The following is a 17,414-nucleotide window of genomic DNA, read 5'->3' on the forward strand; positions in this document are numbered from 1 at the left end:
TATTATTGATCAACGGTAATAATTGCTAAATGACCCAGGGCTCACTTCATTAGAGTCAGACCTAGGTAAAAATCCACACTGTTGCCTTGATTATGTATTTTGAGGCAAATCTTTCCCCTTGCTCCGACTCTCAGCGCCCCAGACCCAGAAGACGGGCAGCAATCACAGGCCTGTGTAGAGCATCCTCTGAGAAACAAGAATCTCCCAGCAGACGCAAGTTAGAGGTGAGTAGGGTTACATAGGGTGCAGCATCCCCAAGTGCTCGATTCACTCAGATTTTGGGTGGGCCACTTGCTGGTGCCGCTGTTCCTGTCCTTGGGGGATTTTCTCAAAGGTTAAGAGAGGTAGAAGACAGTGTGCATAGCCGGTCCCTCTATTAGACTCTGTTGGTTAAAGGATGAGTTTAAATTGAAAACTAATTGCATGAGTTGGAAGAGTCAGAGGAGCCAAAATGACTCTCACAGGCCTCCGGAGATGCCTAATGTTTGCAAAACAGGACGTTAGGTCCCGGCAAGCAAAGCCTGGCTCTGCTGTGCAGTTGGAGCAGCGACGCTCCCCACGCAGACCTCTTCCCGCCCTCCTCGGCCAGCACCACCTCTTCCACCTCCCAGCTCGCCAGCTGCCCACCACCGCGTTGCCAATCCGCGGGCTTTTTTTCTTCTCCCAGTCCCTCACCTGTCCAAAACATAGCTGCACCCTGCCCGGGCTCCAGCAGGCCCAGCCAGGGCCCTGCCTAGCCCCCTCCCACGCTTGGAACACCGGCACCGCCGAGCCCGGGTCCTTCTGGCTACTCCCCTCCTGCGCAGCCCCGCGGCCTGCGGCCACGTCTGCCTCCCGCCGCGCCCGCGGTGTCCCCTCCCGCGCCGGCGGCCTGCCCAGCACCAGCTGCACCGGACCTGCCCCATCCCGCCCTGCAGCCTCTCACCTCTCCTCCCAGCGTAACCACCACGCTCTTACCCACCTGAGGGGAAAAGGGAGACCATTCCGGAAGAGAGAAAGTCTTGGAGGAGCTGTCCTCTTCCGCAAGGTACGCCTGCCATGCCTCCGCTCCCGTGGCCCAGCGGCATTTATTTGTCTGGCACAAAGAGCGAGGACAACCCTCCACAACGAGCTGCTGTGCTGATCCAAAAAAAACCTGGAGCACAGGTTTTGGGAAAGCTTTTCCTGTAGCTTACACACAGGTAGGAAGAGTTTAAAAAAAAAAAAAAAAAAAAAAAGAAAAGAGCTGAGCATCTGAATCTTTTAAGTGACCCTATCAAAGCAAAAGTTTCTAGAGACCCATATTTTAGTTATATGGAACTTTTTATGGGGAGTTTTACTATGGCATATACTAGTTACTGTATTACTCAGGTGTGCAAAGGACTAAAGGATAACACTATCAGGAAGACATACAGCTCCCAGTTGCCTACACAGTAAATCTTCCAGTGGAGGGGAAGAGGAGTCTGCAATTTCAGTCATCCTTAATGCCCTATGATTACCTATGTGTACCAGCACAGCTTTTAATTAAAACTATGGAGGGGGAGGGGTTTTTATTTCACTCCAGAGCAGGACGGGTGGTAACGATGAGAAACTTATTAATTCGCAATATTACTAGTACTCCTCCCATGAACATCCATCTGGTGCCCAAGAGCCACAGGGCTTACTACTTACAGGGCACATTCGCTGCCGAGCCTGTGAGTTTGCTGCAGATCCCACTCACAGCGACCTGGCAGTGAGCTCAGGAATTTGGCATGCCCACGAAGCCCTGTCTTGTGTGTCTTCAGCCAGAACGTGACACTTCACGGTAAGGTCTGGGAATAAATTAAAAAATCTGCTCCTGCGTTACGTGCATTGCCTTTAGGGAGCAGGAGATGCTAGGTAAGGCAGACCTGCAGAACAGCAACTGTGAAGCCAAAAGCTACTTGAAGGGCACTCTGCAACTAATCGTTTCTTCACTCAGAAGGCTGCTTGCATCTGCAATGCCCTATGGACAGATGTGGCCACATGTCAGTGCACTGGAGGAAGCTGCACACATTGTGCCTTAGTTACATTAAGCAACATTGCCACTTAATTTAGCCCAGAGCAGTGGTTTTTTTTGTTTGTTTGGTTGGTTTTTTCTCTTAAAGAAAAAGTTCTATAAAATCAAAGGCCGATTAATTTTCACCTTCCCTGCTAAAGAAACCCTGAAAGAAAACCTGTCTTTTTATGTTCGGTTCAGAGCCACCTTGGAAAACCTCAGAGGTCAAAGCCCTGATGTCAGTGTCAGAGCAGCCAGCAGGACTGCACGAGGGGTCCCTGAGTCTGTGAAGGGCAACTGTGAAGGGCAAGAAGCCCACTTGTATCACTTTGAGGAGGACAGAGATCCTGGTCTGGATGCTGGGGAGGAGGCAGCAATGTCAAACTCCTGCTCTCAGTTTCCTCACTGCTGGCAGACGAGTCCTGGGGTCAGTCCTCTCCTCGCCCTGGCTGCCAGACAAATTTGGGGCCCATCACTCCTGGGCTGTCACAAGCCGCAGTACTGCTCCAGGTGTGACTGTGTTTGGAAACGCGTGGCCCATATCTCATGTTGTCTGTATGCGAAGTGATGCCTGGGATAATGTGGGTCCTCTGTTTGGTCACGCAGGTGTCTCCTCAGGCATCGTTTCCAGCTCCACTATCCAGGCGCTGACAATGGGGCTGCCTGCTGCCTCACAGGCCCCTTTTTGTGCATCGCTTCTAAAGCAAAGCCTGTCGTATACGTCCACATGACAAAGCTTCACATCAGCGCTCGTTTAGATCCTTTCCTCTGGTTCTGACAAATGCCATCCTGCACAACACAGCCGCAAAGATCATTTTGAAGCCTGCTGCATCATGCTTGTTGCCTGTTCTGCCTTCCCTTTGCTCCTTGCTTCTTGACAAATGCAAGCAGTTTGTCTCCATGTTTATTGCCTTCTCAGCACCCTGTCCCCTCCAGAGCTATCGCTGCTCCCTTAGCGGGATGCCAGATTTCTCATGGTTGGTGAACTATGCCAAACACTATCAATCCTGGTTAGATTTTCAAACAGTCCCACTTCACTTCTTCCATGCTGTTGTTTATGGTAGGGAGCAGCTCCCTGTAACTACCAAGCCAGCGACTTTTTCTCATTTTAAATGCATTCTTAAAAGCTGCTCCTTGCCACAATAGCTGCAAAAATGGGGCAAGGAGGGAAGCAGTGTTGTGCCAACCAGCTCAGCCAAACCTTGTCTCCGTTTTTCTGTCCCCTTGCCTCTCTAACCTGCATCACTTGTTCTTTTACCAGGCTGCAGCCTACAGGGCCAGGCTCGGATCAACTTTTTTTTTTTTTTCCACGTTTTTACAGCACCTGTAATACTAAGATAGTAGACCATGACTAGGGCTCTCGATATAGCAATACACGCATCTCACACTCTGGCTGAGATCAAATCACAACCTTACAGTTTATAATGCAAATGTAAAGAAATTCCTTTCAACAGCTACAGGAGAAATTTTAGGTTATTGCTTGCCATCAGTCCCATGCAGGACTATGGCAAACAGCCATTATTCACATCACTTTTGCCTTTTCCCAGGTTAAATCGCAAGGAGCAGGGTTTCGGCTTGAAATTGGCTCTCCAGGATGTGGTACATGGCCAGTCCCTGTCACTGTTTATATTTTGGAAGACCACATCTATTCTTTGCTTGAAGCTCGGTATTAAAGCCCTCAGTAAACTATGTATCCACTTCAGACTGACAGCCATTCACACTCTCAGTATTGAAATACAATGAGCTAGTGAAAGGCCTCAGATGCAATGCTCCCTGGTTCTGAGGTGGTGCCAGTCTCCAGGCGTTGCACTGTGCCCCGCAGAGTGCACAGGGAGAGATTTTTGGTTGTCCCCTAGGGCATAATCTGCTAAATGCATTCAAGTAGTTGTGATGCTGGTATCAGAGCCTCCTAGCCAGCAATGCTTAGGTATTTTTCAGTTCTCCTTTACCTACAGGAAGAGACAGTTTGCATCAGTGACAGCCCACAAGCTACTTGCTGAAATCGGTGCACGCAGCATGACTGGACTACTGGAGAGGAAGCAGCTGCTTCCAGAAGAATCCCATCAAGAACAAGCAGTTGCGTGTTAGACATTCAGAGCCAAACCAACTACTGGCCTTTTACAAGCAGAGGAAAGCTCTAGAGGTCAATGCTGCTTCCATGGATTCTGCTCTGGCAACAAATTACATTTAAAAATGTATATAAAAAGGAAGTTTTCTGAAGAGGGTTAACTGGAAGAGTAGAATAGAAGAATTGATTTCTCTCTTCCCTGGTGCTTCACAGATTTCTCTTCAGAGATGCTGGAAACTCTAAAAACCAATCAGAAGCTGCTGTGCTTAAAGACAAAATGCAAAGTAGGTGAATATTGGGGCCTCCTAAGTTCACAGCTAGAATTGACTCTGAATTTGAGCGTATTAAAGAGAAAACCTGATACAATGACCTTGATTAGTCCTTTTTTTTTTTAATTACTAAATTTTGTCTACCCCTTTCATAGGGGATGGATTTTAAAAAAAAACCCCACCAATCCTTCCTTATATGAATTAGTACTATGTTGTGATATACATCGTGAATGACATATGTGCATACTCAGTCTAAAGACAGTGACTGTAATGAAGAGAAGCCTCACAAGGGGCCTGGCCCACTGCGCTATATGCTTTGAGATCCCAGAAGAAAAAGCACCATAGTCGGTAGATGACATTCTGACATTCAGATAAAAGGGACTTAGTGAGGTGGTGTTAAGAGACTTGCAGGTGCCCAAGAGAATTAGGAAATACCAGCTTGAAACTGTTTTCTGTTCACTCCCACACAGGAGACTGCATTCCACATTATTCTTCCCAGGAGTCTCTTGTGCCCTGGAAATCACAGTTACATAAAATTTCTCATTATGCCTGCTTAATTAGGCAGAGGAGTTGGTAAACTTATCAAAACATAAGCACAATCTGACATTTTGATTGCAAACCCCTTCAAACGATCAACTCTCTCTGAAGCCTGGCTCACACTGTGACTGCAGCAAGATGCAGAAACGCTGTTATCTGCTCCAAAACAGAACATCAGTCTTCCCATTCTTCTCTCGACTGTGGCTTTGCTACAGTCTTCCATCACCCCTTCTGATTAGTTTTGGCGTCAAACAGCCCTCAATGAGCGTTTGAGGCAAAAGGAGTGCTCCTCAGGTCTCAGCCAGCCAGGGGTACAGCTCCCTCCTGAGCAGCCTGCACACAAGCCTCAGCCCAGGCTGTCTCCTGTGGCTGAAAAATCCAGACAACTGTTTGCTACAGCAACTGAGCAGAACTCTGCTACTATAGTGAATTACATATGGAAGCCCCCAAGCCTTTGCTAAGGGAGCATTAATTACGTGTTGTGAAAAATCAGCTAGCAAACTAGAAGATGAGAAACTGGTGTTTGCTGACATTCTGCTCTTGTGGGTTTATCTCAGTGCAGGACTGGGGGGGAAAACATCCCATTTCCTTAGGCCAGACTGGGATGCCTCCAGCAAGGCTGCTACCTTTTCTCCTGAGAGAGGAAACAGCCAGTGCCTCTTGCTTGGCAGACCCAAGCCAACGGAGCAGCCCAGGTGCATGAGGGCAGGAGGAGGGAGCAGGCAAGATCAGGGCTCAGATGCCCCTGAGCACCTGCAGGCCACTGGGCAACAAGGAGGAACTGGTTCCATGACCCAGCCTGGATGAAAAGACTGCCTCGTCCTATGTCCATGAGCCTCGTCCCTACGTCTGTACTCAGTCCTTAGCACTGCCCAATTTACAGTCGCTCTGCACTGGACCTCAGTTGCCACTGCCATGACCTTACAGGGCTCCCCAGCTTCTTCCCAGGCAGAGTTGGCCAGGGACCATTCCCAATAAAGAATCTGAGTAAGGAAAACTTTGGGAGATTGGCACAGTTTAATACTAACGGGCATACCATTCTGTTTGTAGGTCTTAGATGCATTTAATTTACAGTACATTGGCACTGGAACTGTCGTAAGACATGATGTGCAAAGTCTTATCAAATCCTGGCCTTCACTAAATCAAAGGGCTTCACCTGCAACCTCCGTCTGACAATCTCCTCCTCTTGTCAGCCCATTGATGCTATGTGCAGCCCCGCAGTCCCCTTAGGAAGGGAGCTATTCTTGCCATGCTACTGGTGACGGCAGAGATTACCAGAGCTCGTGAGCAGCTGGAGGCAGTATGGCAGCTCCCAATACCTTCAATTTAATTGGACTGAAGTTAAAACAATTTTTTTGTTCCAATGCATCGTCCTATTTATAACTCCATGTGCTGCAGAGCTTAAAGTTCAGAATACATAACTATCAGATACTGGAGAAAAAACAGGAAGGCAGGAGCGGTCTGGAACCAGCAGACTTCTCCCACAGATGAAATTGCGTCCTCACTACATCAATCGCATAGTAAAACCACCAGCATCAAAATATTTTCCTATTTGACATCATGAGATTCCAAAAATTTCACTGAGGTGCAGCAATTTCATTTCTCAGAATTACTGCCCCAGCATCTCTTCAGATTCAGTATTTCTGCATCATTCAGAGCATGTTTACAAAGGTGGTGTGTCCCCCCCCAACAGCAGAAGACTGACAGAAAATTATTAATAGACTGCAAGCTAGAAATTGTTCTGTGGCAAAGAAAATACTACACCTGCTGTGCTGTAAATATGGCAAAATAAGAAAAAAATCGACTTCATCTCTTCTCCCCCTGCACCCCAGATTCGTAAATTAATAAACACTGTCAAAATGCAGCTATAGAAAATACTTTGCTTTACTGCATCTTTGTAATATGAATGACCTTAACTTTTCTGATAGCTTAAAAGGCTAACAAGGACTTCACATCGTCAGCATCGAGATCTGCGTTTCAGAATGTTTTTAGACCTGCTTGGGAACATCACCACAGACGAACCATTTCACCTTTTGTGCTCCTTAGGGGCTACTCACTGTCAGCCTGGCTGCCAGTGCTTCAAGCACACACCACTCCGCTCATTATAAAGTGCATCTCACAAAGACTTAAGCAAAATGAATCAGCCCCTTTTGGCAAGGAGTCACTGCACGCTCCAGCCAGCGGGGAAAGAACTGCTCAGGAAGAAAAGGAGTGAGCTCCACTCATTTCAGGAGAGATTTGAATAGTTTATTTTGCCCAATCAGAGCCCTTCAGCATAATGACACATTCATATACACATATATGAACATTTTTTCTGAAACATTAATGTATAATACATTTTAAATTTAAAATACCAGCTGCACAGGTATTTTTATTTACAAAAATATTCCATACTTAATTTTTTAACTTTGTTATGATGACATAGTTCAGTTCAAGTACATGTAAGTAAAATAACTCTATGCAATCTAACATAGTTGTGTTTGTAACAGTACAGTTCGCAGTTCATGTGAAACTATATTTGTAGACAGATGGATTTGCAACCCTACCTAAAATGCATATTCCAGTAATCACCCTCAGAAGAGCTAGTGGGGCTCAGCAAGACTTAACTGAAGAAAAAGTTGCAATGGACAAAAAGAAAAAACCCACACATGTACACACTAAGATATACATAAACGAGAACTGCTACACATCAAGCATGCTTACCCACAAGTGGGCAATGTTAGAAAAATTTACTGATGTTTTTTTATTTTTCCCCCCATGGTGCTGGTACAATGAAACAGTAGCATAAGTAGAAAGCAGCATGTTTTCCTAGTTCTAACCACTACAGATAGCACAACTCTGGTCTAAAATAACACAGTACTGCTTATTTACAATTCTGTTTTAAAAGGGAATATTTAAAACATGTTCCCACCCCTCTCCCTTTGCATCACCTATTACTGGATGATAGTGGTAATCCAACATACAACTCCTTACATGTTTTCAACTGAAACAGTTTAACTTCTAGTTATTATTTGCCTGGTAACATGTAACTTAGGGACTAACAAAAACAAATACAAGTGTCAAAGAAACCTACAGCTGTATGACTCAAACATTTCTAGGCACTTTACATGAAAACCTAAAAGGAATACTGATTGACACCTTTCATTTGATTGTTCTATGTTTCTGTCTCGTTTCTCTTTTTCCTTTTTCTTTTTTTTTTTCCTTTTTTTTTTCAAATGAACATCCCCATCTTTAACCCTAAACTTTATAAAGTGTAAAAGAACCCAGAAACACAGTACACGCATCTGGCTTGAAACAGTAATAAAGTAGACGATATCCAGCACACCTTTATAACATGCATAAGAAAGAAATTGGCCCAGCTTAACTTAGCTTTCCAATGAAAACTGAAATAAAATCGGTTTAGCTGATTCACCTACACTACACATCTTTTTTTCTGTTTTACTTACTTCCTCCCCTCAAACATCATTAACTTCTGTCTACGAAGTATTTGAAGATTTTGTGGTAGTAGCAAAGCTATCGACCTCCACCCAAAAAGATGCACATAAATAATACAGGATATTGGCTAGAATGAAGAAAAGGTTCAACCAACAAGTCACCCTGCAACCCAGAGAGGCAGGCGAGGCACTGCACACCTTCCCCCCGTCGAACTTCAGCTGCTATCGGTGCCCACCCGGGTGCCTTAAACCACAATGAGAAAGAAGAGGGCACTTCCGCCATAGGCTGTAAGTTTTCCAACACATGTTCGGTATACAAAAAACCCCCAATTTACATGTAAAGAGCTGATGTATAATCAAGATTTGTACATTACTCAAAGAAAATATTTATTGGACAAACCTCACTTCAATTTGGGGAATTTTAAAAGTCCAAGGAATAGAGCTGAAAAAAAGTCTTTCATGTGTAAACCTAAACAAAAAAAAAACACCGTAGAAAACTAGTCAGCCACAGACTGCAGCTATTGAGAAAAATTTTACATCAGGTTAGTTTTCTGAATCACTATCTTCCCTTCTCCATACTTAGGGAATTGTTTAAGAATGTTCAAAATGGGAGGTAAAAATAAGTATGATTATTTTCTGCAAAGCAAAACGGGCTATTTGTTTTCATTGCTGCGTAAATGTATCATCTCGATATGAGATATGAATGTATTCATAAGCTTAAAACAACTTCTTCTATGGATAATATACATACTTTAAGTACTTTGACTTAAAAATTGAACATAAGTCTTTTTAAAATTAAAGGTAGAAGTGTACATATAAAAATTATTTAAAACTAAAAGTATTTTCTTAAGCCGTATGTATAAATATAATAGATTTTATTGTATTATCTAGTAACAAATCTGAAAGTGTTGCAGTAATTTATAAACTGAATGCTGACACAGGATAAGTGCCTTTCATTAGATTCTATATTGTATATACTTGTATATACATATTTTGCTAAGAAAACACACATTCTAAATGATAGTCACATAATTAGCACATGTGCCCAAAAGTAATCTGTTCTAAAGTCTTTATTGAATGTGTGTGTTTATATACAAATAATGAACCTGAACTGCACAAATGTAGAAACAAAATTAAAGAATAAAATACCATGATTGAATTAAAGTGCAGGAAAAATTCAAGTTTAAAAGTTCAGGTAAGATCAGTGCCATTAATTAACCAAAAAAAAAAAAGGAAAAGAGAAAAGGAAAACAAAAAGGAAAAAATGGAAATCAACTTGCTTCCAAAAATCCTCCTTTGGATGTAGCTTTCCAGCATCACCTGCCATGCAAGTACCACCTCAGGCAAAAATCTTTGCATAAAGACAGACAAGGAACACAGCTATATATTACTATATTTTATAACTGACTCTTTGCTGAAGAACAAATCACTGGAGATGCCTGCGATGTAACACTTTCAGACTTATTTGGAATACACGCATATTTACAAATATCAACATTCAAAAGTTACAATTTGGCAGGACTAAGGTGAAGAAAAGCTTCTTCAGTTTGCAGTTCCTAATGAGACACACTACATTTAAACAGATAGGTAGCAGCAGTTTCTTACACTTCCATCAAAAAAAAAAAAGTAATAGCTCAATTGTATTTTATAGTTTTCCAGACACTAAAAAAGTTTCACACAACTAAAATGCTAGCGAAAAAGCTGGGGTGCTTCCCTCCAAGGTTTCCTATATCCTTTGCTGTACAAAAGGTGCACCACCAATAGCAGAGTAAGATGCAATGATGTGTGTACGATCAACTTCCTTCCACAGAGAAGGAAAAAGGAACGTTTTAGACTAAAATTGTATATAGCCCCTTTTATTGACCAAGAACCATCTGTGTATTCATCTCATGAGCATTTCAATGGTTTTCAAATCTAGAAGCATGCTCTGAACATATGCAACAGAAAAAATATTCAACTATGATAAATTCTATAATACCAAGTAAGCCACTACTCTTCTTGTACTGATAAATGGTCTCTCATTGCCTCTTATTTTTTTGCTTGCTGGTGGTTGTCAAATGCTTCTTGATGGAAAAATTAAGTATGCTTTCCTTTCAAGCCAAGGTCATCTTCCATTGAACTGATACCACGATTTGCTGAAGAGTACTTTGGCCATCCTCTCCCCTAGAGCCTGACCAGATTAATTTTCCAGGATTCTGTTGTTCTGAAATACAGTTCATCTTCACCAAGTCAAATAATCAGTCATCTCAATTTATAAATGTGAGACAAGGAAGGGGACAAGTGTCAGCTACGGTGTTTTATTTTTGGAAGTGGTATGGATAGTAGTTTATCTAGTTTTCTACCTGGATTTTTAATAAAATGGTGTTAATTTAAATACGCATTAATTAGACACTAAAAAGAAATTAATTAACATGCAGAGGCAAAAATTGCATGGCAAGCTGAGATAAGTAACTGGAGTTAACATTGCCTCAGTAGGTATGGGACAGAGCCATCTGGAAATCATAATGCTGCTTGTTCAAATTGTCACATTCTCATTTGTTAAGTTCTTTGAACAGTGGACATGGTATAGCATGCCCTCGTACTGGCAAAAGAATTCACTTGTCTTTTTTAATTAGATGTTACTATACATAAAGTCAGAAAATTTATCAACTTGTGCTACAAAGCCCCAATATATTTGCCTTTCATTCGAAAAATGAATTAAGAACCATCAGTAACTTCAATGTTTTGCATCCTTTAAGTATTTTGTAAGATTGCCTTGTCTATGTACCTGCAACATTACTTTACAATACAAATATAACCAAGGTTTTGCTTTGGGAACATTCGGAAAGTGTGTGAAAAAAACCACACGGAATGTGATGCTTGGAGAAGCAAACCCAAATGATTAATTTCAGACAATATAGCCCTATCAGCTTCTAAGTACTCCCTTTTATAAAACAAAACCAGTCAGTAACTATTCCCGCTTTGAGGAAAAAAAGTCTAAATAAATTTTTGAAATGCAAACATTTATTTTAAGGAATCCTCTCTTTTAAAAAGAGCTCTGGTCATTCCCACTGTTACAGCTTTAGTGCAGCAGCCATTAACAAGTTAGCTCAGCTATATTATTTACCTCACCCAAACTGAACATTATTTCACCAATTTCTGAAGTTTTAGTGGACACTTACCACTGCCCACATTAAAAACACTGCTTTAGAGACTAAATCCAGACTTCAACCCAACTGCCTTTAGTGCTGGGTGGGGCCAAGACAGGTACTTGTAAAATAGCTCTACTAGCAGGATTTAGAAATTTGCTAACAATATACTGACAACTATTAAATATTAGATGCTTGCCATTATTCATGCATCAGCACCTCCACAGAGTGTAAAACTGTTTGAAAACCTGAGTCCAAGATTATCTGATTTCATAGTAAAGGACTAAAGGGGCATCTAGAACTTAAGTTTTGACCAAAACTAATCTCAACTATTTTAATTAATGGCTGTAAAGATACATTCTGTTAAACATTTATAAAATTTCACAGCATGAATGGAACCCACAGCCAATTCTAAATATTATACAAACTGAACCAATAACTATTTTTAGCAAAAAATAATATTTAACTGAACAGAAGTTGAAGTATTGTTACCACAATGAAGATGTTACCACATTTCACATTGCATGGCCATAACACAAATGAAAACTCTCAGCATGACACGTTCCAGTCATATTATTCACTTGACTTTTTTAATGCAAAAATTGTGTATTCTCTTGTTTTGCACTTCACAGAATATGATGTGAATACAAGAATACTAGATCAGGGGAGATCCAAGAAAAGACTATGCACAGGTCAACTATGTATACAATTTTCAACATGAAATCTTCCAAGTTTCCAGCTTTTCCGATGAAAGAAGTGACAGCAAACTTCAACTGTTCTTCAACAATAATGGTAAATATAGTGAGTCCTAGAGAGGGTAAGTGTAAGTCAGCTACCGTCCAGCCAGACAAACAACTTTATTCCAGCTCTTGGACCCCTGATTTATTGCCTCTCCTCACAGGAGGGTATAACACTGGCAGCAATTACAATAGCACAAAAACTTTTGGCATATGAAATATTAACACAGGATTGACCCTGCATTGCCCCTGCCCAACTCACACTACGTCTTCCCTTTACTCTCTTTTCCACATGTTCTTGTTACCTTCTCTGTTCCAACTCTCAACTAACCAACAGCTAAGAAACACTCAAGTTTCGTTTCTGTGTGTTTCTTTTAAATATAAAGCTCCTCAGTTAAAGCCATGACTGAGGTAAAACAGTGTGTTATTTGTGCTAGGAAACAACAGTATCCAACGGTGAATACTCCTTTAAATTTCAATGGTCCTGCCAAAATTAATGAAAAACCAAGATTTTTTTTCAACAGGACAAAATTAAACAGATGTAATTGATGAGCGTCATCAGAATTGGTACCACTTCTTGTCTTTGTACTTCAACATCATCTAAAAAACAAAAAACAATTTCTAATTACTGTTTCTATAATGTACCAAGAAGTACAATGACACAAACAAATTATATGCTTACAAAGCAGCATGAGAAAGAGGGACTTCAGTAAGGCTTCTCAAAACTGCAACAACAACATTGCTGAACAGTGAGGGTTTAGCATGATGAATTTTCTAATGATAGCATCACCACTGATGATCTAACCTCAGATAGAAAAAGACATTTTGGGAGAATGGGAAGGTTGCACAAGAGTTTAGGGGATGGAAGAGATCTGCATGAGCACGGAAGAGAACAGCCATCCTATGTAGTTACTGAGGAAAAAAATCAGCTTGGATAGGGTTTGCATGCAACAACTGGATCTTTCTTAAGAACCACAGGAATCTCAGACAGAGTATCACTCTTCTCCAATTCAGTGACACATTCTTTAAGTAACGGGAACTGAGTCACATTTTTGGAAGTCTACATGCCACCCAGGCAGAGGGTATGCTCTAGACCAATGTGCCATAAGACAAAGCTGCTTACATTAGTACTTAATTATTAGGACTAATGACTGATAGATCAAAGTGAAGTGTCCTTTATCAATGATATTGCATTCCCTTTAGATACCTCTAACATGCCTTTGCAGAAGTCAGTTACTTGCAAAACTTGCATTTATTTGATAGAGAACCAGTTTAATGCTCTCAGTTTAACATGCAACGGACTCACCTCATGAGCGTGTTTAGAGAAAGAATCAGCACTGTAAAGCATAGCTGCAGTTTTTTCTTCCAGTTCTCCTAGTTTCTGTCCTCTTTCATCTAGTGCCAACCGGGCTCGTGCTAGTTCACCAACTACACCAGATGCTGCTCCTTTGACACCTTCAATACCCCCAGGCCCTGGAATATGCTGGGCAAGACTTCTCGATGCCTTCCCAGATGCTGATTCTCCAACTGGAAGCATTTGCAAAGCAGCAAAAACAGAATAGTAAGGTTTTCTATCATTATTACATAAATACCAATGTAATTAGTTTCTAAAGAGATGTCATTTCTTTGCATGGACACTGAACACCTAATCATAGGCATGACTACGAACAATATTCACTACCCAATGTTACTAGATGTTACTATTTAATAAAATACAGATTTTTCACACATATTTCAAAGTTTCCAGGCAGGTTATAAAATTCCACCTTTTCACAGCTCGAGTGTGAAATTAAAACTCTCTCAACAGTGCTGGCATCACAGTCATCAACAGAATTGTGCTGGTGAATAACAATAATTTGCTTCACAGGGAAGGTGTGACAGGAGACAAAGCAGGAGAATTTTGACAAAACAAGCTGTGGTCAGTTCTGGAAGTGCTTTGCTGGTGTAGCCAGGCAGTATGATTCTACCAGCAGAAGTTTCCTTTGGTGGAAGTTCAGTTTTAGATGCAGACACCTGAAGATTAGGTGTCTTTGCTCTCATTATTGTAAAAATCTTGTAAAAAACCATAATGTAATGTAAATCATGAAAAGGCAGTACAGCTGTAAACACCCATGAACGGTCAGCTGAACAGTTCTCTAGACTCCAGTGACCGCACTGACTACATCTCCTTTGCTCATAATGGGACATCAGCCACGTAGTTCAGTCTAGACAATGGACGTGTCAATCTCATGCTGAATTGTATACTCTACAAAAATTTGAGTGAAGGCCAAAACATTTTTGGATGCTGAAGTCAAACCAAATAATCTTTAACTTTTTTTTAAACAATTAAATTATGGTTTAAATATTTTCTTTTTTTTTCACCCCTAGGAAAAATAGTATTAACTCATTTAACAAGTTTTGTTGCAGTATTTCAAGATTATTTGATTTGATTGTATGCTTCTAGGAAGAACGACTTAGATTTCAACTAACACTATAAATATTTTTAATCTTAGGAATTTACAGAAAGAAGAGAAATAATTTCCCTTCTTACAGACTCTGCTGTGACATCATGTTAAATATGACAATTCAAAAAGACATCTGAAAATGTCTTTAAAATAGTCATTGAACTCATTTTCAGGCTACAATTCATTAGGCTTTTTTCCCCCCCTTCAATACTATTTTCCTCTTGAAGATCTGAGCCAAAAAAGATCTTTCTATCAAAAGCCACAAACAAAGCCTGAGACTAAGTTATAAAAAATTTGTAATCTCCTTAAAAATAGGGCAGAAGAGTCAGGGCAAAATGGTGGAAACTTGAAATGATGTAAACAGACAGCTTCTAAAGTTACAAGGGTGCTTTTCTGTTGCCATGAAGAGGCAGTTTTTCCCTGTCCCAGTCATACTAATTAAACATACAATTTGTGCACACAAATTTCTCTAATAGAATACTTGACTAACCTTTCAAAGTATTACACTTATATAGAAACAAACGGAATTTCTAACGCAGAAGGTGACCTCTAAATATTTGATATTTGTTCAAAACGTACAGGCACAAGTAGTAAAGACTAATTTAATTTTTACTGGATAGATCAAAAGAACCAATAAAAAAAGAAAGGATTGCCAGGGAGCCTTGTCTGTTTTAACAACTATGTTTTATGTTAAAAAGGAAACAGTTCTTCTTACAAATAAACTTGCATAGTATGGTGTTTCATATAGCAAATATCTGAATAAGTGGAAGTTATTTTCCTTAAATATATTAAAACGCTGCATGCAACTACAGTAAAAAAAAATAAAGCTGTGATCAAAAAACAGTGAGAAAATGATAAAGCAATAAAAACTGCTAAATCGGAATTTTACTGTCCTATGAACAGATACAGTTCTGTCCTTGCTCGCATTCCTAAGGCATCTCTGCACAAGTCAAATGAGGAAAAAGAATCTAGCAATTGAACTGAAATAGAATGGAGTTTTAATTTTCTCACTGTCCAAAACAGTACTTTTCAGAACCAGGCCCTTTCAGTTTAACAGCATTAAGAAAATCATGGTCAATACTATACACTTCCAAAAGACGAATAAAAATAAGATCAATTGTCCTATTTCTTGTTTTATAATCTACTCCTGAATAAATGAGGTGAAGAAGCCTGTGAGAAAACAGTACCAAGCTTTTCTGATCTTGTTGGTAAGGTGTACAACACAAAAGCTGTGAAAAAGTAGTTGTCCTTCCCTTTTTTACTTTCCTCTTTGCAAGTGTAATGTTCTATTAACACAGATAATACATTTCTCAAGGATCACTGGCTTCCTTAGGTAGAAATACCAGAAAAATAATGAATACTAAAAACTTACAGAGTTCTTCTCTGTCAAGTGACTGTGCCCCACCTCCAAACAGACCTTTAAAGAATCCCCTGTTCGGTGCTTCTGGTGTTTCTACAGGAGTGAAGAGCTCACCCAACATTTCCTTTGCAATGAAGAAGGGACACAACAAGGCATACATTATTTCACACACAAATTAATGGAATACTCTTTCACTTTAAGGATTTATTTTGTGGATTTGAATTTCAAAATGAATATGCTTTAATAGGCATCTGCCTTTGCAAGGTGACAAGGAAATAAAAAATAAAAACATATTAGGAAATCTGGCCAAACCATCTGTTCTGATAGTTGGAAGCTTATAGCTCATGAAATTCAGTAGCAAAGAAATGGGTTAGAGTAAAACTGTATTTGCCCCTCAACAACTTGGGCAACACTCCTGATTCTGTTCTGTTAAAACTGTATCTACAAATACTCATATCCATGTGTGGTACAAAAGTAGAGCTTACAGCCTGCATCTCTGCTATTTTAGTATTCTAAACAGCTGCTAAGCTGAAGCATGGCTGAGAATCTTTTCAAGCTGTTAACACCCCTGAAACATAATGGCTTCCTTCAAGTATCCTCAGTTAGTATTCCCCGCTTGTGTCAGCATGCGCGTCCACCAGCATCAATTGAACAAGGGAGTTTTGTTAACTGCACATGTTAAACAAGCAAATTTCCTACCAATGAAAAAGGAGATTAAGTAAGAAACTGTTTCAAATACAAGAGCATGGATGAAACAGTAAAATTTAAGTGGTTCATCCTGAATCAGATTCTACAGTGAGAAAAATCAAAGCACGAAAGCCGAAGTGCTCGGCTTTATGACAAACTTAATTACTGTAAGCATCGTGAATCTAGAACCGTGAACCTCAGAGTATATCTATGTCAGAAAACAGTCATTAATTTTTTTTAACCCATTACCTGAAGATTTTCACATGTTTCTTGACTGTAGGTGAGCCTCTGTATTTCCGTTGGTGAGACAAGATAGAGTGCTTGTCCATTATTGGTGAAGCAGAATGTTCTGGCTATCCGCATATTGGTGAGTGGCAAGTAATATACATCCAACAATGGCCTTAAACTTGGCAAACTTCAGAAAAAGAATTAAAAAAACCCCATTATATATAGCAGGATTGTCTATTATTGATCAAATGGCTCATTTTTAAACCGCAATACATTATTTTTCTCTTCACCATCTGCATAAGTACCACATAAACAGGTTAACATTTAATGCAATTACAAAATCTCAAAACAAATATGAGATTTTTCAAGGTAGCACCTCAAAAGTGAAATTTAAACATCTGCATCACAGATGCATTTAAAAGCATCATTTAAATGATGCTGTGCATGTAAATCACAGATTCACTTAAAGCATTATTCAGTAATTACTAATGATAAGTATCTGCCAAAAGTTTACAACTAAACCTGC

General features: G+C 40.3%; 1 protein-coding gene across 3 annotated transcripts in view; it reads right to left on the minus strand.

Moving 5' to 3' along the window:
* Positions 1–8,040: 8,040 nt before the first annotated feature.
* Positions 8,041–17,414, minus strand: part of STXBP5 (syntaxin binding protein 5) — a 124,076-nt gene continuing 114,702 nt past the window's right edge. For all 3 annotated transcript variants that reach the window (XM_075146210.1, XM_075146208.1, XM_075146209.1), the window contains 4 exons: positions 16,910–17,075; positions 15,986–16,097; positions 13,476–13,696; positions 8,041–12,769 (listed from right to left, as the gene is read on the minus strand). In XM_075146210.1, the coding sequence (XP_075002311.1) occupies positions 12,728–12,769; positions 13,476–13,696; positions 15,986–16,097; positions 16,910–17,075 (541 nt within the window). In that variant the 3' untranslated portion in view covers positions 8,041–12,727. The remainder of the gene's footprint in view (positions 12,770–13,475; positions 13,697–15,985; positions 16,098–16,909; positions 17,076–17,414) is intronic.

Source organism: Calonectris borealis, chromosome 3, assembly GCF_964195595.1.
Source record: "Calonectris borealis chromosome 3, bCalBor7.hap1.2, whole genome shotgun sequence".
Lineage (NCBI taxonomy): Eukaryota > Metazoa > Chordata > Aves > Procellariiformes > Procellariidae > Calonectris > Calonectris borealis.